The 21,856-nt window shown below is 47.5% G+C and overlaps 7 protein-coding genes across 7 annotated transcripts; 2 read left to right on the forward strand and 5 right to left on the reverse strand.

Annotated features, from left to right (window-relative positions):
- Positions 1-421: 421 nt before the first annotated feature.
- Positions 422-2,775, reverse strand: DFJ58DRAFT_133553 (uncharacterized protein). Its single transcript, XM_041378804.1, has 9 exons — positions 2,424-2,775; positions 2,254-2,368; positions 2,114-2,196; positions 1,813-2,048; positions 1,689-1,755; positions 1,587-1,634; positions 1,397-1,533; positions 1,219-1,348; positions 422-1,161 (listed from the first exon to the last, which is right to left on the reverse strand). The coding sequence occupies exons 1-9, from the start codon at positions 2,577-2,579 to the stop codon at positions 709-711; spliced, it is 1,425 nt and encodes a 474-aa protein (XP_041237972.1). The 5' UTR covers positions 2,580-2,775; the 3' UTR covers positions 422-708.
- A 676-nt stretch (positions 2,776-3,451) lies between these two features.
- Positions 3,452-6,385, reverse strand: DFJ58DRAFT_814602 (FAD-linked oxidase-like protein). Its single transcript, XM_041391663.1, has 11 exons — positions 5,785-6,385; positions 5,600-5,733; positions 5,324-5,414; positions 5,165-5,194; positions 5,065-5,114; positions 4,881-5,004; positions 4,341-4,806; positions 4,164-4,261; positions 4,007-4,111; positions 3,822-3,952; positions 3,452-3,771 (listed from the first exon to the last, which is right to left on the reverse strand). The coding sequence occupies exons 1-11, from the start codon at positions 6,242-6,244 to the stop codon at positions 3,691-3,693; spliced, it is 1,770 nt and encodes a 589-aa protein (XP_041237973.1). The 5' UTR covers positions 6,245-6,385; the 3' UTR covers positions 3,452-3,690.
- A 214-nt stretch (positions 6,386-6,599) lies between these two features.
- DFJ58DRAFT_814606 (Hydantoinase B/oxoprolinase) lies at positions 6,600-9,142 on the reverse strand. The gene is made up of 10 exons (XM_041391664.1): positions 8,804-9,142; positions 8,660-8,746; positions 8,315-8,612; positions 8,217-8,259; positions 8,006-8,160; positions 7,751-7,944; positions 7,557-7,691; positions 7,442-7,511; positions 7,157-7,393; positions 6,600-7,104 (listed from the first exon to the last, which is right to left on the reverse strand). The coding sequence occupies exons 1-10, from the start codon at positions 9,025-9,027 to the stop codon at positions 6,781-6,783; spliced, it is 1,767 nt and encodes a 588-aa protein (XP_041237974.1). The 5' UTR covers positions 9,028-9,142; the 3' UTR covers positions 6,600-6,780.
- A 202-nt stretch (positions 9,143-9,344) lies between these two features.
- On the reverse strand, positions 9,345-10,780 carry DFJ58DRAFT_733973 (pyridoxal phosphate-dependent transferase; the record flags this gene model as incomplete). Its single annotated transcript, XM_041386383.1, has 3 exons — positions 9,345-9,506; positions 9,559-9,972; positions 10,025-10,780. The coding sequence occupies 3 exons, from the start codon at positions 10,778-10,780 to the stop codon at positions 9,345-9,347; spliced, it is 1,332 nt and encodes a 443-aa protein (XP_041237975.1).
- A 1,557-nt stretch (positions 10,781-12,337) lies between these two features.
- Positions 12,338-14,056, forward strand: DFJ58DRAFT_814628 (uncharacterized protein). The gene is made up of 5 exons (XM_041391665.1): positions 12,338-12,858; positions 12,917-13,510; positions 13,565-13,643; positions 13,700-13,790; positions 13,844-14,056. The coding sequence occupies exons 1-5, from the start codon at positions 12,448-12,450 to the stop codon at positions 13,953-13,955; spliced, it is 1,287 nt and encodes a 428-aa protein (XP_041237976.1). The 5' UTR covers positions 12,338-12,447; the 3' UTR covers positions 13,956-14,056.
- A 1,329-nt stretch (positions 14,057-15,385) lies between these two features.
- Positions 15,386-17,235, reverse strand: DFJ58DRAFT_718787 (acyl-CoA oxidase; the record flags this gene model as incomplete). The annotated part of the gene is made up of 4 exons (XM_041384526.1): positions 15,386-15,961; positions 16,017-16,695; positions 16,746-17,061; positions 17,121-17,235. The coding sequence occupies 4 exons, from the start codon at positions 17,233-17,235 to the stop codon at positions 15,386-15,388; spliced, it is 1,686 nt and encodes a 561-aa protein (XP_041237977.1).
- Positions 17,236-18,678: 1,443 nt separating this feature from the next.
- DFJ58DRAFT_814644 (MFS general substrate transporter) lies at positions 18,679-21,446 on the forward strand. Its single transcript, XM_041391666.1, has 15 exons — positions 18,679-18,732; positions 18,791-19,239; positions 19,317-19,383; positions 19,442-19,551; positions 19,606-19,653; positions 19,703-19,869; positions 19,917-19,998; positions 20,050-20,199; positions 20,250-20,284; positions 20,336-20,397; positions 20,447-20,525; positions 20,583-20,696; positions 20,750-20,807; positions 20,864-20,987; positions 21,049-21,446. Exons 2-15 carry the CDS (start codon positions 19,046-19,048, stop codon positions 21,127-21,129), a joined length of 1,371 nt encoding a protein of 456 aa, XP_041237978.1. The 5' UTR covers positions 18,679-18,732; positions 18,791-19,045; the 3' UTR covers positions 21,130-21,446.
- The last annotated feature ends 410 nt before the right edge of the window (positions 21,447-21,856 follow it).

Below are 21,856 nucleotides of genomic sequence, written 5' to 3' on the forward strand. Positions count from 1 at the left end.
CAGCTTCTTCTTGTGGGTTTGCTAGTTCGAATATCCCATGATGCTATCTCACATTCAATTGTAACCATGGATAACAGTATTCTATGCGCAGATTTCTCTTGCAGGCCCAGATCTAATTTAAAGGGTTGGTGCATGTATGCTTGAGATTTGGTATTCCATTGGCCCGTAGTAGCGCTGGTATGTGTATGTTCTTTGCTTAAAATTTGACACACAGGCCGGCACTGCGAGGGGACATTGGAACTATGAAATATGACTTCAGCACAACACCAACTTTCTGAAAGCCCTTGTGGCACGATGTGGCTTGCGTGCTTGTCACGTGCTGGCGAAATGACGGTCTATCGCGGTGAGTGCACTGGCAGTTTCTCGCGTCGACCCGGGTTCAACATACCACCCTATGCGATGATTTAGACTGCAACGTGTACATGTACATGTAGTTGCTTTCAGGCTGTCGACGCAAACGAACGGTCACATCGGTAAACAAACGACAGGTTGTAGTAGTATAACAAGCAAGAAACAGAAACTACATCCAAATCCCGTACGACAATGGTAATATTAATACATGGTATCGATATGAAAGCAATGAGGCGCGAGCATCTAAACTGATCGTCCTTCAGCTTGGGGTGTCGTCGTGTGGGTAAATAGCGTCCAAGGTATCGAAGCACGATTATTTCGTTCCTCCTCCTGCAAAAGCACTCATACTACCGCCTCCTACGAAATATCCACTTTCAGATGCAACGATTCAAACCTGCCCACTGCGCTCTCTATTCGAGAGTCTACCATCCGCGGGCGCGATATAGCCGGCCCCCATTTTGTCCACCAATCCTCCACCGCTTCCTGAGCGTCAAAAGCGAATAGGTCGATATATTCCTCCCATGTATCACGTAAAAACTCTTCTTCCGCATCGTCCCAGTCAAGCAACGCCCGCGCTCTTGCATCTCGCAAACCGTCATCGCGAAGTTGTTGATCAGGACCCAAAGGCAAGCATATGAAATCTCGTTTCCGTAATTCAGAAGCTTGCGTCGCAGCGCAACGTGGCTGTCGCAGCTCTTCGTAAGCGGAAAGGAGAACGGACGTATGCGATTTAGATGCTGGGAGAGAAAAGAGAGTCGATAGTGTCATGGCGTCCTCTATCGACATTGCAGCATTATGTGACCCGTTGGGCTGCGGAAACCAGCGATCATTGGGCGATGTATATGATTAGGAAGCAAAAATACATACCATCAATGGGTGGGCGGCCTCACCAACTAGTACTACCTTTCCGCTCTCATGAACCCAATTATCAAAGGGTTCGTAAATAGTATGGCCAGTTGGAGTCATAGTTTGCGCAAGTCCTACTAGCTTTTGTATTCTGTTCACCAACATCAGCAATGTCGAGGCAAATGAACCACAGACATACCTAGGTTCAAAGCGGTCCAGCTTCAAAAATTTCTTATCCAAAGGTTGTGACCGATCCCACGAGTTTGGTGCCGGTTTTCCATCCGTAGGAACATGCATGACTACTGCATATTCTTTCTTGAGTGACCGGGGATCAACCTTCTAGAAAGTTAGGCGGTGTTCTATCAAATATTTGTGATCAGGGTACGCACGGTGAGTAGCCCATGCGTCGCGCAATCATCACCCAACCATAGTGACCACTAATTAAACATTAATGTCATACAAGGATGCGATCATCATCTTCATCTTCATACCTCTGGTGAGACCGTTAATTTAACAAGATCTTTGTGTTGCCGCATCAGGTCTGTGGGTACGGTGATGCTATGAGCGCCAATCAACATCAACCGTGATCAACCGAGTAGCAAAAGCAGTGCTTACTTTACCGATACACGCTTATCCAAAACGCCTTTCACTCCTTCAGGACCAACCACCACAGGACGCACGACGCTCCTATAACCATCCGCGCCAACAATTACGTCCGCAGACAATTTAGCACCATTGCGCATAATCACCATGCCCTTCCACGGATCGACCGATACGACTTCCGTGTTATATCGGAACTGAACGCCGGCATTTTTGGCATACTCGACGAATATCGTGTGCAGTGCTCCATGCTATGACCAGAATTGATATGTTCATCAAAGATCCGGATATGTCGCATGTCATGAACGTGACAAACCTGGATATATAGAAAGTCCGCCGCCAACGCCTTCATAAGCTTCTCGTGCAGTACGAGAGTGCCAAGTTCTTCCCCAGATTTCCCTGCAAGGAAGGTATATGAACCGACGGATAACGGAGATTTCTTTGCCCATCATTTACCATCCATGAAAGTAAATCTGTTGGCTTTTATCGCAACTCGGGAGATAGCAGGTCCGAGTCCCCAATGATTCAGCAGGCGCGTCATATTTGGTGGAGACCGTATGCCGCCGTGACTCTAGGTTGGGGATAAAGTTCATATCGCGTAGGACTCGATGGGATGGATTACATACATCACACCTCCCATCGCCCTGCTCCACAACTAATACTTGGTGGCCTGCTGCTTGTAGCGCATATGCGCAAGCGACGCCTGCGATGCTCCCTCCAACGACTATGAAGCGTAACATCTGCGAAGTACTTCTGGGCATGTTAAGCGATCCTCCTGGCATGATGACCGATGAGTGATGAGTCCTACAATGATAAAAAGTAATAGGGACGAGTCCAGGGTAGCAAATGGTTCTGTAGCCTGATAGAAGAGAACTTGAGTCCAAAGCGGTGACTCTAGTCGAATGGTGGGCAAAAGTGGACTTTGTTGTCCTCGGTAGGTAAAAAAAGACAGTCTCGCTAGAAGATTCAGGGAAGCTAGACCATTAATATATGGTCCGCTACATGCACTGCAAAAGAAGATTCCCCAGATCCTTGATTCTGTCTGTGTAATTCGTTATCAGTTTTTCATCATCACACGCAGGTCGGTCTGATCAAAAACCGGCCATCCCACGACGCGCTGTGATTCTTGTTTCATACTCACTAGAGAGAAGATATTTATGTTGTTTGTATAGATTTAGTCTTGGTAGACCAAGAAATATTTTAGATACTCACCTAATAGGTTATCAAAGGAATATTGGAAATTCTTCCTTCTCAGGTTGGGGAAGCGATGTAACGTCAGGGAATGGGGGGTTGACTGTGCTATTCTGGCTGTTTTTTTCTGCCACGAGTGATTTTTTTTTACATAAAAAAAAACCATGTACAGGTGTCCTGTGTTGATGGTATGTAGCCTGATATGTCAAAGGTCTAGCCCAACCAATAAGAATACCGCGGATCAAAAGGTTTAGTAATTAGCATCCGGAGTGGACTTTGTACGAGCCGAAGTTTCTACCGCGTGAAGAATTTACCCTGGGATGCCATCTTGCAACGCTCGGTTCGTGGGGGTTATCCTGGCATTGACAGAGTTTATTCCACTCGGCGTCACTCTGAAGAGTCAAAAGTTAGGCTGTTGCAGACGCATCCCAGTTCATTCAACTTGTTGGCAATCGACATTACTTCACAGGATACACGTCAAAATAGCACAATGCTGAAGGCCCTGCTCAGGGCTCCCACCAATACTGAGAAATCACTCAAGATGGCCGAAAATCTGAAATAGGGCCGTCGAATAATCAAACTACCGATTAGTCAAATACTTGGTTGTCCTTCTCATAAGGAACAGAATGTCATCAAGAAGATACGTCACATTGTACAACCTTTAAAGGTGAAAAAAAAATTACGAGCGCCCGACTCTGAGACTCAAGATTTGCTGCTGGCTGAGATAGCGTGACCTTCTGTCAACGCATTCGTGTCGGACGGCGGCAAAACATCGGGATACAGCTGTAAGATACAATCGTATCAAACGTCTAGTTCACAGAGGAACTACATACCTTTCCTGGATTAAACAAGTTGTGGGGATCGAGCGTCTGTTTGATGGTTCTCATGAGGGCTACCGTGCCTTCTCCAAGTTCAGTCAAGAGGTAGTTGCGTTTACCCGTACCAACGCCGTGTTCCCCAGTGCCTAAAGCGTCAGCTAGATTATGAAAACTGACACTTAACCAAAGACAACACTCACATGTTCCTTCAAGTTCAATGGCTTTGTGATTGATCCTGCTAACTGCTTCTCGTACAAGGGCAAGCTCCGCGTCATCCGCATAGAGAACGAGAGCATGGAAGTTACCTTCGTAGCGCAGTATCAGTAAATACGTGAACAAGTGTGCCAAGGAACGCACCATCGCCAACATGACCAGCAATTGGTGCAATTAGACCGAGTTCCTCAAAATCTTTCTTTGCAGCAGAGATAAGATCGGGTAGGCGTGACACTGGGACGCTGAATAAGAGCAAATGATGTGGTGTCATTATAGGTCGCCGCCGGGTCGGCAACCCTAGGAATGACATCGCTTACTTACCATACGTCAGTGATCCACCCTTGACATCCTGGACGGTATGCAAGGCACGCGAAAAGCGCATTTCTCCGGTCCTGCCAGATGTCCTCGCTTTCCTGCTTGTTTGAAGCAAGTTGGTAGTCGGTTGCACCATGCTTCGCAACCGCGCTTTCCACATGGCGCGACGTTTCCTGAATCACATCGTCCGAGCCTTGGAACTTGAAGAAGAGAGTAACTTTCTCTGGCCACTTTCTCGCAGACGTCCCAAATTGGTTTAGCGCCTTGATCGTAAGTTCATCAATGATCTCGACGCATTCTGTGGGGAACAGGCATGCCCCGCTTAGCATTTGACACCTCTGAAGTGCTTGTGACTTACGCAGTGCTGCGCCATGGTTCAAGACGTCACACACTGCATCAGTTGCATGTCGAATATCAGGGAATTGCGCCACAGCAACAGTGCTTGGCAGAACGGGGGCTAGACGTAATGTAGCTGTAACAAAATGACATGCCACCAAAGGAGCCTTAGTAAGTGTAACCAAATACACACGGACACACTCCACCCACCTTCCGTGATAATTCCAAGAGTGCCTTCTGCACCTATGAACAATTTGGTGACATCAAAACCCACCGATGACTTGCGGGCGCGCTGTCGTGTCTTGATCACTTCGCCCGACGGAAGCACCACCGTCTTACAAACCTCCTTCATAAGCCAAATGATATTCTTAGCATAACTGAAAAGCTCACTCACGGCGTTAAGAATCCATTCGCCTCTTGCTGTTCCATATTTGACCGCATTGGCTTGAGCGAGTTCAATAGATTTCTTTGGGTTTCGCGAGGTTCTGACTCACTTCCAGAGCACCCAGTCGAAATCATGCCACCTATCGTGGCATTGCGACCAGGGTCAAGCTAGTATATCCTCATGACTACGGAAAAATGGTTTCATTTTCCTGGTACATACCGGAAAAAAACAACGGAATGCCTGAGAATATGTCGGTCAGTCTTGTGACACCGACTACACAGTGACATACCCTTTTCCCTCAGCGTTTCATTCAGATCATTCCAGGTGACTCCAGCTTGACAAACCACATCTGCATCCGACTCTGAGATCATATTAGCATCGACGGGAATTTAAAATCGTGTAGAATCACTACCCACCATGGATTGCTATGATCTTGTCAAGGGCAGAGAGATCTACGCATATTGATCCAGAGGGTGGCTATAGAATGCAGAAGCAAGATTCACAGTCAGAAAGAGTTATGATGACACTGAGTATATTTTCGTACAGCAGACAAATTCCCTTCCAGGCTTGTTCCTCCTGAATATGGTACAATTGGAACGAGATACTTGTTAGCTATTTTTACTACCTTTACAACATCTTCGGTGCTTCGAACGTGTACAACAATGGTATGCGGTAATCCTGTGAAACTTCATGTTCTAGAGCTCGAGGAAGACTGAGAAGCTGACTGACCAACAAATTGAGAGTAGGCTGACTGTGCATAAGCATACAGTTCACCGGGGTCGGTAGATACAATGGAGTATTCTGGGAATTCTGCCTGCAAGTCTTCGAGGGCCTTGGCAAAATTGTGTGTCGGCTCAGAACCAGTCTGAGGAGGAGTGGGAATAACCTCAACAACAGCTTCCGCCGTCGGGTTTGGAGGGGCGGTATCTCGAGAGCGTGCCAGGGCAAGGAAGAGTGAAGCTCCACCGGCGATTACAGCGACTGCCACTGCAGATCCAAAGGTCTTGGCAGTTCCAACTGTAGCCGTACTATACAATCGGCGGGTCGGAGGGGTCTTAATTGGTCGCGATAATGGATGAATATTGATACATCTGGGGCTAGCGCTTGCGGGTGGAAATAATCGCAAGGAAGCCTTGCTCGTTCGAGCAGAAAGACCCAGAGAGACAAATCGTGTAATCGTAAAGGTCATAACTAGCGCATGAGTTTGATACAAAGGGAGACGTAGAGAGAGCCTCGTATCCGGCCGCCATCAGTGAGACTTTAAGTTGTTGATAGAGCGGCGGCTCGTCTGGCGATAAATCTAATTCGAACCGGGCCCAACGTGGTGCACTGAGCAAAGAAGTCCCGCAAATTCGGGCTGTGATTGGACTAAAAGACCCCGAACCAGCTTTGGGCCGAGAAGAGCAGCAGACCTCTCCGTCACGATCGGCTCCGAATGTATACAAGGCACAAAAGGTATAATATATTACTTCATACGCCATGGAACAGAGATTGGTACCAAGCATGATCGGTTCGGCAAAATGTTGTCAGTTGAAGAACTGCTGTTAGCTCAAGTCTAGCTGCCAAACCATTATTGGAGCATCTTACTATCCACTACGTATACAAAGTACTAGCCGAACTTAATGCACTACTGCAGTGCTAACTGGAATGGTGCTGCGCCTTCAAATTATTACATACACACCGGACTTGGAAAACATACACCGGAAACTTGTCACGAAATAGCCCCTAGAACCCAGCTTGCGCAGCAGCCCTCTCTGCGAAACTTCCTCTTGCTTCCCAGGGATGCTTGTATTGGTCAGTGGCCTCTAACTGACCTTCGTCAGGCCTACCCCAACCTCCGCCACCAGGTGTTTCGATCAACAGGTGATCTCCCTTTCCCATGAACACCGTCGCTTTCCCTCCTATGTTTATGTGGCGTGGCCCCAGATCTTCCTCAGAAGTTTCCTCGGGTATATCACCCTCTTCGGCACGCCGTTGCTTAATCCAAGTATTGCGTCCCATTATGGCGTGTTCACCACCTGCCATGCCGTATGGTGCACGTGTACGTCTCTGCCACATATGTGAGTTTCACCAGAGGAAGGGCACACCCGAAATAACATACTTCGCTTAGGATGGACACTTGCATCCCTTGCATAAATTCGAACTCTCGGATAACACCATCGCCGCCATTCCATTTACCTTTCCCTGCAGAGCCTGGTCTAAGACCGAAGCGGTGTATAAGAACGGGATAGCGGCGTTCAAGAATTTCGACATCGCCAATACGAGTGTTTGTGATATGAGTATGTACACCCGATGTGCCATGCCATCCTGGGCCGCCTCCTGATCCACCCGCGATGGTCTAAAGAAGCACGTAAACTCCAACGCTAATTGTAATAAAACGTCATACCTCGTAATAACCCCATCCAGCAATGGCCACGCCATTCTTATCTTTACCGCCCGTACCAAAGGTCAAGTTGCTGTAAAACATTCAGAACAAAGCTATTTGAAAAGGAATAACGAACTTGGTGCATCCTTGACTAGCAGCACACGCATGAAAAGCCTTGAGAACAACATCTACGATGCGCTGCGAGGTCAATACATTTCCGCCACACACAGCAGCGGTCCTGGATGGGGAAAGAAGGGATTTTTTTTGGAATCTTGACTGCGGTAATTCATGTCAATACGATCGCTGAACTTTCGGTTTGTGCCAAAGAACGTACTCTCAATGGGGACAAGACAGCCAGCGTTGAGCGGGATGTCAACGTTCAACATTGCACGCATGCAATAGATCACGGCGGAGTGCACCACTGAAATCGGGGCATTCAGGTTTCCCCTAACTTCGCAGCCTGTACCCTCGAAATCTAAGACAGCAGATCCTTTTTCCTCGTCAATCTCCACCTTCAACTGAATCTGTGAGTAATGTCATGATTCTTAGCGCCATGATTTTGTGTGAACGGCGATCGGAACTCACTGGAGATCCATCATCTAGATAGTCCACGGCACTGAGAGAATTAGTTCCCGACTGTTTGACGACGTCGCGTAGCAGACTTCGAACCGAGTTCTCGGCGTTATTCCTGATGTGATACATGTATTCTTGAACAGTCTCTAGACTGTAGTCTTCAACGACTGCAGCAAAACATGATAGTCAGTGCATGAGCAGGTAAATAGTTAACATGACAGACGTGCTGTGATGAGCTGAACTCCCTTGTAGTTGGCCGCAATTTGCTTTGAAACATGAGTGAGCAACGAATTCTGAAAGGAGTACTTTCGGGTGGCCTACCGCCTTGAGGTCACTCTCGACGTCCTTGATGTTCCTGCAACCAGAGCTTCCCGGATACTGTGCTGGTTTTTCGACCATATACTCGTACAACCCCTTCTTGTCAAACATGCCGCCATGTACAATCTTCAGGCTCACGATTTCCGCTCCCTCTTCGAATATATTCACAGACGTGGGCGGCATAGACCCAGGCAGTATGCCGCCGATATCAGCATGGTGTCCCCGGGAGGCGGTAAAGAATATGATCTCGTTAGTCCCTTTGTCAAAAACTGGAGTGATGATAGTAATATCTGGCAGGTGACTGCCTCTTGGTGAATATGTGCAACCGTGAAGGAAAGCTGCACGTACGATCCCCCAGCATGAGGAGAGTTGGTCATTAGCACATCACCATCTTTCAACTCCTTTCCATGAAGTTTCATTTGGTACTTCACAGCACTGACTCCAGATTAAGCCGTGCGTCAAAGACACTCAGCAACTGCTTTAAAGACTCACAAGCTCATAGATCCAAGGTGAATCGGGATGAAGGGCGCATTTGCGACCAAATCGCCGTCAGGGGCGAAAAGTGCACAGGAGAAGTCCAAGCGTTCCTTTATGTTAGTACTGATCGAGGTTTGTTGCAAAGACCTGCCCATTGCTTCTGCGACGCTCATAAAACGATTCGCGAAGAGCGTAAGCAGAATGGGGTCAGGACCGCTAGATGGTTTAGTGACAGCCATGATTGACTCTGGTGAATAATGCGAGACTCTGCAGGCTTGAAGGCTTAATCTCAGGCTGCTGCTTCATGTAACACTATCTGGGGCAAATGATAATGAATCATGTGCATGAGGACAGATCACAAGACGATCACAAGCGCGGGCGACTCGGGACGAGGACCTCCGAGTCCGTGCTGAGATAAGCAACCTCAGGCATACATCTTACAGGGTTATAACTCTCGAGATCATACATACACCATTGATGGCACCGTGCTAGAAAAATACATCCCCAGAATGTCCCAGATAGTTACATACATGTTCACACAATTTTACACTATTGCTCAAGCTAAAACTTCCCTCAAAACATCCACAATCTTCTCCACTTCCCCGACGGTGTTATAATGGACAAGTGAGATGCGGACGACCCCATCATCCACGTCCAGTTTTGGGCGTAGATTGTCAACAAGAGAATATGCGTAAAAGTGGCCGTATCGAATTCCGATCTGTGCAACATGCATAATCGAATACAATAAGATCATTGAAAGTCGGACTTACCCCTCCCTTTTTGTCAAACGCTCCTACGATATCCTTGCTCTTGATCGTGTTCTGTCCAACGACAACAAAGCTGACAGTGGGAACTCTTGAGAGATTGATCTCGCTTGTCCCAACAATGCGAACACCCCTGCCAACTTGTTTTGCGTCCGTCAAAAAGCGGAGTAAAGGGACCAGAAGTTTTTGCTCATGGTTTGCGATTGCGTCATAAGATACTGCAAGATCATCTTCTGGCGTTAAAGACTTTAGATATGGCACAACTGCTGTTGCACCATACACCAGCTCGTAGCCTGGACCACCTGGTTGCAACTTATATGGCTTATCGTCCACCTTCAGGAAATGATGTGCGATGGATGTAAGAGATGTCTGCAGAGACGCCGACCGCACGTAGGCAGCAGCATTATGAGCCCCGTACACCTAAAAAAACAGCGTCAGATGCAAAATCGAAGGGAGTCGCGGATATCAAAACCTTGTACAAAGAAAACACACAGTAATCAATATCCCACTTTTGTACGTCCATTTTTCTATGTGGTGCGTATGCAACACAATCCACAGACACCTCAACCTTTCTCGCTCCCTGTTCTTTTGCACGCTGGCGAAGTGCCTTCACTGCTTCTTCCACAGGAACCACCGATCCCAAAATGTTGGAGCATGCAGTGATGGCGGCCAGCCTGGTTCGTGAAGAAACAAGTGGCAATAGTTCTTCGACCTTGTATGCGACTGAGTAAGGGTTTTCCGCAGACACTGGTGTAGGTCGCCAATATTTGACCACGGCATTGCACCGCTCAGCCAGACGCTTCCAAGGACCGTTGTTGGCTATGATGAGTGTTGAGTTGTTTTTTACAAAGGGATACAGCAAAATAATGTAGAAACCTTCATGTTCATAGGTAATGATGAATTCATCTCCGGGTTGGATATCGTTTTCGAGCGCTCTAGCGATGTTCTCAATAATCATCGTCGAACTCGGTCCAAACGCGACTTCGTCGATGGAAGCAGCATTGAACAACTCTGCAACGGTGAAAGAGCCCTCGTCCACGCGCTGGGTACTCAGCGTGCCGACAAAATAATCAGCTCCCAACTGTACGTTGGTGTTGGTCAGATAATCTACGATCCGATCGATCACTCCTTGAGCAGTCTGCGATCCTCCCGCATTATCGGCATAGATGTACCCTGATTCCAGGGACGGGAAGGAAGCACGAACTCCGTCGATGTCGAGGGTAGCCATCTGGTATTGCCAAGGAAGTGTAGTCCGAGATTAAAGGATGGCCGTTGATGTGAGACACGTATCGCTCAATGGTGGTCATTCCACCATGTAATTATATCGATATCCGATAAGGCGTCGCAGTTCGACCTGATCATGAGGGCACATTATCTGTATACATAGGCGTGTCTAGACTCTAGGCGGTCCAACTATAGACTTACGGTCATTAGGTGGAGGTCCTGACGGAGTTTGAAATATAGCCTTGCGGAACGTGCCGGCCCGCCAATTCTTTTACCTCAGGTCTGTTTCGCTGCCACCGTCGACGACACACATGACTCCGACTTCAAGCTTCAAGCTTCAAGCCTCATTGTAGTCTTCAGTCCGACTCTCATGTGTTTCTAAAGATTGCCAGGTCTTTTTCAGTAAGTAAATACATTGATTTGAAGTGTTCTAACAGATTTTTGTCATCCCCTAGTACCTGCTTTACGGATGGTCACAACAATCTTCATTCGAAGATTTGAACTTGCAACTCCATCTTGCAAGCTATATTATTCGGGAGTGTGCTCCGCCGAAATTTTGGTGAGTGATTCCACACTTCCTGCTTTGTTGCAGATTCATGTATTCTCTCTGCTTGCAGCTCGCCCCAGCACTTCTCACAATTTTTTAGCCTTGTCGGACTTTACCTCACCCTCTGACACCTCCGCCGTCCCTAACACAACGTCCCTGCATCTTCTTGCACATCTCCGCACCCTCTTCGAATCTACTTGCAGCGAGACGAAGTTGACCAAGCTTCTCCCGATGCAAATGGCTGGCTACAATACCACGCCAAGTCATGGTGCGTGGCTTCCTCTCTGTTTGTTTTGCTCTCCGCTGTGACAGCGGAGAGCAAATATGGGTCGGTCATCGGTTTCGATGTGTATGTTCCCTTGCTCATTTCATCACTAATGTCCTCATTTGCAGACTTTCGAACAACTCTCATTTGTCGTTCTCGACATTCAACGCGGCGGTCGTGTCAAAATTTTCACTCACAACCGGCAGGGTCGTTACAACACCCTCTTTATCAATATCTCCTTGTAAAAATAATTACTGACCTATTCCCTAGTACGGTGTTGATGATAGCGCCAAGGACATGTGTGCCGCGGCGTATCAACCCACCATTTTGATAGGTTATACCGTTACAAGGGTGAAACACGCTAATTTGTGAATCTCTCATTAACCTCTGAATGCACTCACTGACCATTTTCTTCGGACTTCAGAAAGTACCATGATTCTTACCAAGGAATCTAGATGTCTTAGCACTGCAGGTCTAGGTACAGTAGATATCTACTTTTACACCCTGTTAGTTTGTTCGACTGTGGAAAAATTGAAATAGACATTGCATGAGACCAGATACGGGGCCCTGAGGAATTTTTACAATGACACACGCAAATTTTCGCACCGCGATACTATTCCGCGCAATATCGCGATGCGCAAGGTTTTGATGCTTGAAACTCAAAGGGTTGTGGTAGTTAATTCTCCCCTGCTCGAATTAATTTCATTTACATAATTTATTTAATTTTAATTTTTGAATGAACGCCAAAGACGCTCTCGTCTTTGCGGCGACCCTGCGACCATCTCCTGCCTGGGTAAGTAGTACTTACCAGGTCCTACAAGTGCCATACAAACCTACTTCATGAACACAAAGTCTGAAAATGGCTTCTTTGAGTTCTCTGACGGAATTTGTTGCCTCTCAAGATGAACTTCTTCGAGAAGCAGCTTTGACTCTTCCTCACGAATTCTCTCGCTGCACGTACTCCCTGGGTCCAATCAGGCAAGCCGTGTACCTTTGCCTTACTTGCCAGTTGCCCCGTGGCCTGTGTTCTTCGTGCTCCATCGCGTGCCACACGGATCACGAGCAAATAGAATTATTCCCCAAGCGCAATTTCCGATGTGATTGCCCAACAACGGCTATCCCACACGGGTGCACTCTGCATCGCAGTCTAGAGGAGGAAAACAGGGAAAATTCATACGACCAGAATTTTAGGGGCAATTTTTGTCGATGTGGCCGACCATACGATCCAAAATGCGAGAGGGAAACTATGATCCAGTGTCTCGCGTGCGAGGTACGTACGCGTGCAATAAAGTTATGTCGTTTGTCATTGATATACGTTGTTTCCAAAGGACTGGTTCCACGAGTCGTGTCTACATTTACGGCCACGACCATCCTCCCGGGAATCGTCCCCTGTACCTGAACATGAAATCACAGACCACGGCCATGATGCCGAAGACAACCATTCTGAAGCCTCCTCTTCAGGGCTGCCTTTGCCGCTCATATCTGCTGAGGACTACGATGCATTCGTCTGCTCCTCGTGCGTTCACTCGATTGACACCCTTCGCCGGTATGCTGGTACACAGGGTACCATAATGGTGGTTCGTGACACAGAAGATAGCCCATGGAGGAAACTGGGCAATAACCCCTTATGCGCGGATGCGCCGACAACCGCGGAAGATGATCTACTAGATATAGATGATTCCTTGACGGCCTCTGGGCAAAAACGAAGCCGGTCGCATTCTTTTCACTCAGAGGAACCAGAGCGGAAAAAACAACATATTTCGCCAGAGCCATCCTCGCCTTGTCTTGCCCCAGCACCAAATTCGGTTGCACAAGCAATGTTACAGAGTTCACAGCAACCGTCAGATATAAAAGTATCCCTAACTGAGGGTGACGTTTTCTTGACTGAAGGTTGGCGCGAACGGTGGTGTCGTTGCAGTCGTGTGAGCTTCCCATACGCACGCTTTCTTACGTTTCCGTTCATCGGCGAATTATAGTGTTTTCCATCTCTCAGCGATCGTCCATATCTCCTTGAGGAAGAAGAAACTTACGAACCCCCGGAAGATCCTGATTCTGGTGCACTTGGCTCTTATCTGAAGCGGCCGCATGCTAACACAAACAATTGATGACAGCTCTTTCTTTGGAGGAACTCGGTATGCGCGCATTGGAGCGCCTTCCTCGTGATAGGGCGATTGATGGGATCCGAGCTTTCAATGATATGCGGTTAGCATTTCCATCAGATACCTCTGATGAATCTTCATCGCGCATTTTCACAGGGATGACCTACTTGCATATCTCCGGCCGTTCGCTCAGGAAGGCAGAATAGTTGGTGAAGCTGACGTCAGGCAGTTCTTCGAAACATTCCACGAAGGCAAGCACGGTTCTTGATTGTGTTTGCAGCTGTAGCATTTGTGTTATATCAGGTATTTTCTTTGTTCTCTGCATGACGTTGAAACTCAGTTACAACAGTTTGGTATTACGCCTGAGTTGGCTGAAGAGTGATTGCATCTTGCGCCGTTACTAACTGATCCCCAATCGAACTAGTCTTGAGCACGAAGTCTGATGGTTCGATATCACCCTGGGGTTCGCTCGGCCCGTATACGATAAGTTCGACAATCATCCGCTTTCGATGTTGATTGCACGTTAGACCGTATGTTATCTAATTAAATGCAAAGCTACCCGCCAATATGTCCGACTCGCCGCACCCGCCACCTTGGGTCCCTCTCTAAAGTCATCGACCGCCGGACCCGAACAGGTGACGATCAGACCTTTGCCCATACTTAAAGCGATTCGACGCAATTTAGTTTTGTTCTTCTAGCTCGTACGACAGGAAAAGGGAAGTCGGGGCGATAGCCGGGATGTGTACCACCCTATCAGCTCGATCATAGCCGCAACACACTGGGCAATAGAGTTGAGCCAAAACCATCTCTTCCAAAATTTTCTGTGCCAGCGAACCCAAATGCAGCTCCATGATTGCGCCCCCTTGAAGATGGGAAATTCTAGTCATGAGTGAGTGAGAGACGTTCACACAAACGTCTGAATGCTATGAACATAAGCCTATCACCCACGATGTAATCATACCCGATGGTCATACGTGCGACGGTGATCAGAGTGTACCGCAATTTGAAATCATGATGGTGCATGCGTACGTAACCACATAACCTTGCGAGTAAGCATCTTTGAAATAGAATTGGGTCTCTTGTATTGATAGTATATGTATTTTCCCTTCGGGTTCTTTCGAGGGTATGCGTTTGACTAACTCACTCGTGCCTATTGGATCTCTCAGAGACCGTGATGCTGATCTTCAAACTTGCGTTTCAGAGTCGTTCAAGAAGCACTCTCCGGTGCTCCAATAAGAATCCAACTCTCAAGGTTATCCATACGCAAGCTTGATCTCACACGTGGAGTTTGGCGGAATAGATGTATAATGCAGATGCTGAAAATAGTCATTTCTCGGAATTACAACCAATTTATACAAACATATAGATAAAAGCAAACATGCCAGTCATTAAGTACATACAGTCCGCAGAAGCTCGTGGTACTATCAATTACAACAAACATACAGAAAAATAAAAGAAAATCACAGTACTAGCTAGTTGATATTACACTATGCATGGTCATCACCGATATCCGAGGGAGTGCGCGCTGAGATGAATCTCCGGGAATTTCAAAAATAGCGTATGGATAACTTCCGGAAGCTTCAAGGGTTCTCTACAAAGAACGTCAGAAAAAGAAGAGCGGTCTCAACTGCGAGAGAAGGATACGATGTGAGCTGCGGAGTTTAGAGAGACCAAGATTAACACTCACGATAGAACAGCCTATAACATGGCCTGTACCTGGTCATGGATGGGAATAGCGTTACCAGTGAAAACGGGCATCGCATTGTGGTACTCCTTCCACGCCTCATCAGAAACGATAGGCGCAGAGACGTACTCCTCAATAGCCAAATCGTTGAGGTAAGTATCGAGATGGGGAAGGGTAGATGTAACAGCCTCATCTTCACGAATGCGTTGCAGAATTCGGGTTAACCCAGCATTCTCGGAATACCAGGCTGGATCGCGGCGGATGACGGCACATTCGTACACATCAAGGATTGGCTTCGGAAGACCAGATTTCAAACCGGCGGAATAAGCAAGCGCGTGACCCATGGCTTCAACCGCAAGCTCCGCCTGAGGGAGAATGAGAGAGTTGAATGACTCGCTACGGTGCCCCCCGCGCAAGCTGCCAAGAAGGCTGATATTCTCCTCTAATATAGAAGTTGCGTGCCGAGCGAGAAGCGACTCGCTTGGGTCTGGAAGAGGTATCTTGTACCGCTGGAGGAGGAGCTCGGAGAATAGGCGTATACATAAAGTGAGAATATCGCCCTCAGCGATGATCACGCCTTTCCCGTCATTCTGAATGAATATACGATACGTCAGTCAAGCATCGTTAGATTAAATGCGTACGAACCTCAATGCGAGCCATATAATTGTGCTCGAAGGTGCCTTGCGCACCGCATCTTTCAGCAACCTCGGGCACGCAGCGCTGGAAGTGTCGACAGACAGTGGTTTTAATGATGACTGCGATGCCATGTCTAACACGATGATCCAGAAATTTGTCACCATTATTCTTGGCCACAATTGGAAACCAATTGCTCATAACGAGGCCGACGGCAGTTGCCTGAGCGATGGGCCACTGTTGAGTCCTGAATGTGATAATGGGTATGGGATCAGTCCCTTTCCCCACGAGAGACCGATGCATAGAATAGCGACCGGCAATGAACGCAGCTGCCTTGATGGAAGATATCCAGGGCCCCGTAACAGCTAGAGTTCCGAGAGGGATGCGCCATACTTCATCCCACCACTTCTCCAGAGGTGAGGCTGGCAGGGAATGGTCATAGATGTTTGACGACACGAGTGCACTGAATGGGACATGGACTTGTTTGAAACTGGTTATAGAGAAATCGAGAGGGCAAGTTCCGGGACGAGCACCAAGTCTGATCGACTCGACACCTTCGAACATTTCGTGCTCGTTGCAGACGGGCACGATGAAGAATCGCGGACCACGGTCTTCGCCGTCGACCATGAGCCTAGCCATGACCAAAGCGACCTTCGGAATGCCGAAGGATGGGGTGGAAGCAGGCATGAATCTATTTGTAATTCATTACAAGGCTGCACATGCTTAAGAAAAGGTACGTACTTGCATGCCTCCTCGCGAGGTGTATTAATAATGAAGCCCTCAGGGGTCTTCGTTGCTGTTGTCTCGATGTTGAATGCATCCAGACCATGACCCCTCTCAGTGAGGAGATAGATACCAACAGTGTCAAAACGCAACAGACGGTTGACCAGAGGGCGGAGGTCTGGCCGTCTGTGAAGATGCCGGGAAAGTGTTCCAATGGTAAGACCGACGTGAGCCGCCAGTATGGTAAACATGGCAGTATCCAGAGACATGATAGGGTCTGTCATCATGGCCCAATACTTTGGAGAACAGACTTGAACATCAGAAGCCGATAGATCTAGATTGAAGGGACATGTATCTGCGTCATGGTGTTTGAGGATGAAGAGGTCAACGTACTGTAGGTTTGCATGAGAAGTCTCGCCCGTTTGTACGACAGGGACACACGCTCATCGGTGGGAAGAAACTCGAGACGAGTGGTGAAGAGGGGATGATGAGGGAGATGATGAGCCATGTTCCACGAGACTGACGGGGAGGATACAGCGTGTTATTCCGACTATCTTGCCGGCTTTTTATAGAGTTTGTCGATCATATCATCAGGTCAAGTCGGGTGGGTACTAACCAATTCGAAACAACACCTCCGGGCTCTGAAAACGTGGACCCAAGTAAACGATTCTGTCAAATGATATCAATAACATCACAACCGAACTACCGGATTGAGAATCAGGGGATAACATCGTAGGAAATTAACATGTTTGTGTATGACATGAGGATAGAAAGAGAGTCTAAGTGTCAGGAACCAAGATACACACGGATTTAGGCCATGAGTTCAGATTCTTCCGATAGGAAGCAATTTGGCCGATGTTTGGCATAAGTCGGTACGGTTTTCGACTCGGGACAAGTTTTGGTAGCTGCCAAGGCTCTGCCGCTATGAAAAGAGTAAGGTGTATAAAATGGCGATGCTTGAGTGAGAGAAATAGAAATATCGCGTTAGTACTCACACAAGGATGAAATGGAACCATTATTATCTGGGAACAGCCCCTTGCGTAACTGAGATCGCCGAGAGTCAGCGACACGAAGTACAGCACCAGAACATTTGAGTCAGCTTGCGAATCTGAGGCATTTGGTGGATGGACATTGATTTTAGCAACGCTTGCGGTTAAAAAGTTATTGTCTGACAGTAAATGGACCTCCTGGTGTCAAAAGCCACACGAAGCGGCAAACTCATGGTGAAAATCATAGAGATCAGATTGTTCGAGGAAAGTGATTAGCTAATCATACGAGTTTTCCCAAGTGAGCACGATGTTCTCTTTGACTACTCTCACCACGGGACAATGTAGCTTAGCCCGCTGAACTGTTACAGAAAAGGTGTTATGGCGCATCATCGGTAGCACACCAGTGAGACTTGTTAAGATATGGCTACAACCCAGAACTCTCGGTAATGTATTACTTCGCTTTGATGTCAGTCTTCTCGCTCCAAATGCAGGTCCGTGCTAGTCTGAAACCGGCATTTAACACATTGTAGAGTTGGTCTGAGTCGGTCACATCGCTTATTCGGCGTCTTCCCAGCGAATTGAGGCTGGACGGAACTGCACGGAAGGGCTCGAGTGTTTCGGTCACAGATCGGGTCTATGTTTTTTTTTTATCTCGGCTCTGTTGAGGCCTTGTTCTGGTTAAGTGCTGGATTTTCGCACACATTGAGTCTAGCTCTTTAGTAAATAACTTGGTTAGTGCATGCTAAACTTCATCTACGGACCGGAGAATACATAGAAAATATTTTAAATTTATGCTTTGTAACCACGAAGGGCATGCGAGGGTGATTTGCAGGCGATGCCGGCCCAGGAGAATCATGTGTTGATCATCATCGCCGGCGCAGTCCGGCCTCCGTTACTGCGAGGAACGGATATATATATATATCACAAGGACTCGATTATTAAAACGATTAAATAAAACAATAACGAAATCGAAAGGGCGGAGATGGATGCGTATGTAAGGGTACCCCTACGTCAAGGTACGTTAAACGACTCGTACTAGCCAGATCTTAGCGCTCATAGTACTCTTACGGTGAGATCTTTGAGAACGAAGATAACACGTTCTTAATATATCACCATCGGGGCGCTAGCGGTGGCCTTGAATCTCCAGATTTCAAGAATTTTCGTCTTGACAATCAACCAGATCTGGGGATTCTTGCTGATGCAGCCTCGTGTCAATTCAACCATGCCCGAAGAGAAGAAGCACCAAGGATCTGGACTAACACCTAAAGAACTTGAAATCCTCATGATCTCCCACAGCAGTTCTTTCGTCCCTTTCCTCCAGTACCAACCATGTCAGCTACAACTCCTGATGGCGGAACAACTCTGATCGACAGCAAGTCCAACCTCGCACTCACAAAGAGCGATAACTCTAGTGGTGATGCTGAACTTGCCGCCTCTGCTCATGTCGAAAAACCCCCTCAATCTTCAGGTCCACCTCCCTTTCCCGAAGGTGGCCTCAAAGCGTGGCTAACAGTTCTTGGCGGGTATGTCCCAAGTCCACATCACATCGTCAGATCACCTTTTCACATGCGGCTTCCGCGTGCCTTCCGTGTTTATTCAGGTCTATGGTACTTTTTTGCACCTTCGGCGCGGTGCAGTCTTTTGGTGTATACCAGGCATACTACTCTGTAACCATTTCTCCCAGTCTGCACGCAGTTCACCACTTACATACCTGTCCGTCTTTAGTCGCATTACCTGTCAGAATATGTCGCGAGTGAAATCAGTTGGATTGGTTCAGTGCAGACCTTCTTACTGTTCGCTGGAGGTTTACCCGCTGGAAAGCTATTTGATGAAGGGTTGGAGTCTTCGTTTCTGTTCTCATCTGACATCTAACCATTCCCTCTGAGCAGGTACTTCCACCACTGCATAGGAGCAGGGTCGCTCATTTACCTGTTCTCGTAAGTTCTGATCACCATCTTCAAACCTCCCGTGTCAACGTATCTTCAGGATATTCATGCTATCGCTCGCCAAACCCCATCAGTACTATCAAATATTCTTGGCACAAGGTATTGGAATGGGCATTGGAATGGGGCTACTTTTCCTTCCGGCAATATCCGTCACTTCTCATTATTTCCGGCGGCGACGTGCTGCCGCCATGGGTGTAGTTTTGGCTGGTAAGTCTTTAACCTATTTCACTTACATTGCGCCGACCTCCCTCCAGGCTCATCGCTCGGTGCCGTCATCTATTCCATCATGCTTAATAATTTGTTCAATGGCAGTGCTGGGTTTGGGTGGGGAGTGAGGTGCGTGAAATGCAACATGTCAATCAAATTGACGTTAACTGGGTACCATAGGGCTGCTGGTTTCATCGATCTTGGACTCCTTGTAACCGCAAACTTGCTCATGAAAACTCGTTTACCCAGTCGGAGAGAGCGTCCGAATGCGAAACCTGTTGATATTAAACCAATACTGTCCGACGTTGGGTTCTGGCTATGTGTTATTGGGTCTGTGTCATTAAAATTTTATCAAACTAGGAGCTGACATCTTCAATTAGTGCTACATTGACATTCTGGGGCCTGTTTGTTCCATGTAAGTCATAGGAAATGTTTTTTTACTGCATGGCTCACTGTATTATCATAGTCTTCTACCTCCAAGTCTTTTCAGAGGATCACGGACTGTCGAAGAACATTGGTTTTTACGCGGTAAATAGCGTTCAGCAATGAACTGAATCAAGTACTAAACGTGGCTCAGATTCCCATAATGAACGCTGCTTCAATATTCGGAAGGACGATCCCGAACTTTTTAGGCGACGTCATTGGGCCATTTAATGGTATGTAGAATCATCTATCGGTACCGCACCGATGAACTCACAACTGGCGGTGTGCAGTGATGATCCCATGCACTGTCATATCTGGAGGGTTAATTTACCTCATGTTCGCGGCCACAAACCTTGGCGGTACCATTGCTTTTGGTATCTTGTACGGTTTCTTCTCTGGCGGTTGTACGTCACGTTCATTTCTAGTAAAATTAAATGTCAACTGACTTTGCTTCCAGTCATATCCCTCATCACTCCCGCTGCCGCATCGTTTTCGAGAGACCTCAATGAAATTGGGCAAGTATTAATGTTATTTTTATGAGACCTTAACCTGACAGATTCACAATGTATAGCACTCGCATAGGCATAACTTCCTTTGTCATTGCCTTTGCACTCCTCACGGGCAATCCTATCGCTGGTGCATTAGCGCTAGTCGATGGCTCTTACATCTGGTACAGACCACTTGTCTTTGCTTCTGTAAGCCCTCGTTGCCGGAGTCCCTTGATCAAGCCGCTCAAACTCCATTACCCCTTTTAAGGTCGTCGTGTTGGCAGGTGCCGCCTGTCTCACCGCTTCGCGATCCATGCTGTCCAAGCGCAAGAACACCAACAGGTTATGATAACGATTCGTACACTCCCACGACATACAGGACTTCGCTAGATAACATTCGAGAACAATTTTGACGACCAGACTCGGACTGTACCATACGCGCCGCCAAGACTGAGGTGGCAATGACTTTCACGGACCTTCTCAAATTCTTGCCCCAGTCAGCTTGTAATTGATTGATATTGCAGGGTTATTAAATTTCGTTTGATTGTATATCCCGCTCTATCACATCTTGTTTTTTTGCATCTTCATGTATATCCATACGCCTTATGTAATTACTTGCCTTTGCCAGCACAGCGTTTCTAATATGCTCACATGTTATACTCGTGATCACGCTCAAAGCCGAAGATGGCGACATACATCATAGTAAGCTATGATGACCGCATTATCCGATCGTACAGGTCAGATAGAGTTCCAGGGTTCAAACGTTCAAATGTCGCCCTGGCGGCTCCCCGCCGTGAACGTTTATTTTGTTCCGCGGAGCAACGCGTCCCTGAAATAAGGGGTCTCATCAGGGGCTGGCTGTGCAATCCGTACGGCAAAGGTCATGCGCTGATCAATGACTGGTGCGGTTGTGGGGTGTCTTGATTTGGCAATTGATGGGGAGCTTTCCGGAGTAGCACAGCGCGCGCTAAGTCAACTGCGGATATGTTGATGCTGTATTCCGAGTAGGGCATCATAATCGAAAGATTTGGGGAGCTCATCAATCATTGCATGAAGTCCCGATTATTCCTCAAGCG

The sequence above is a fragment of the Suillus subalutaceus genome, assembly GCF_016647625.1.
Source record: "Suillus subalutaceus strain FC151 chromosome Unknown DFJ58scaffold_162, whole genome shotgun sequence".
In the NCBI taxonomy this organism is placed as follows: domain Eukaryota; kingdom Fungi; phylum Basidiomycota; class Agaricomycetes; order Boletales; family Suillaceae; genus Suillus; species Suillus subalutaceus.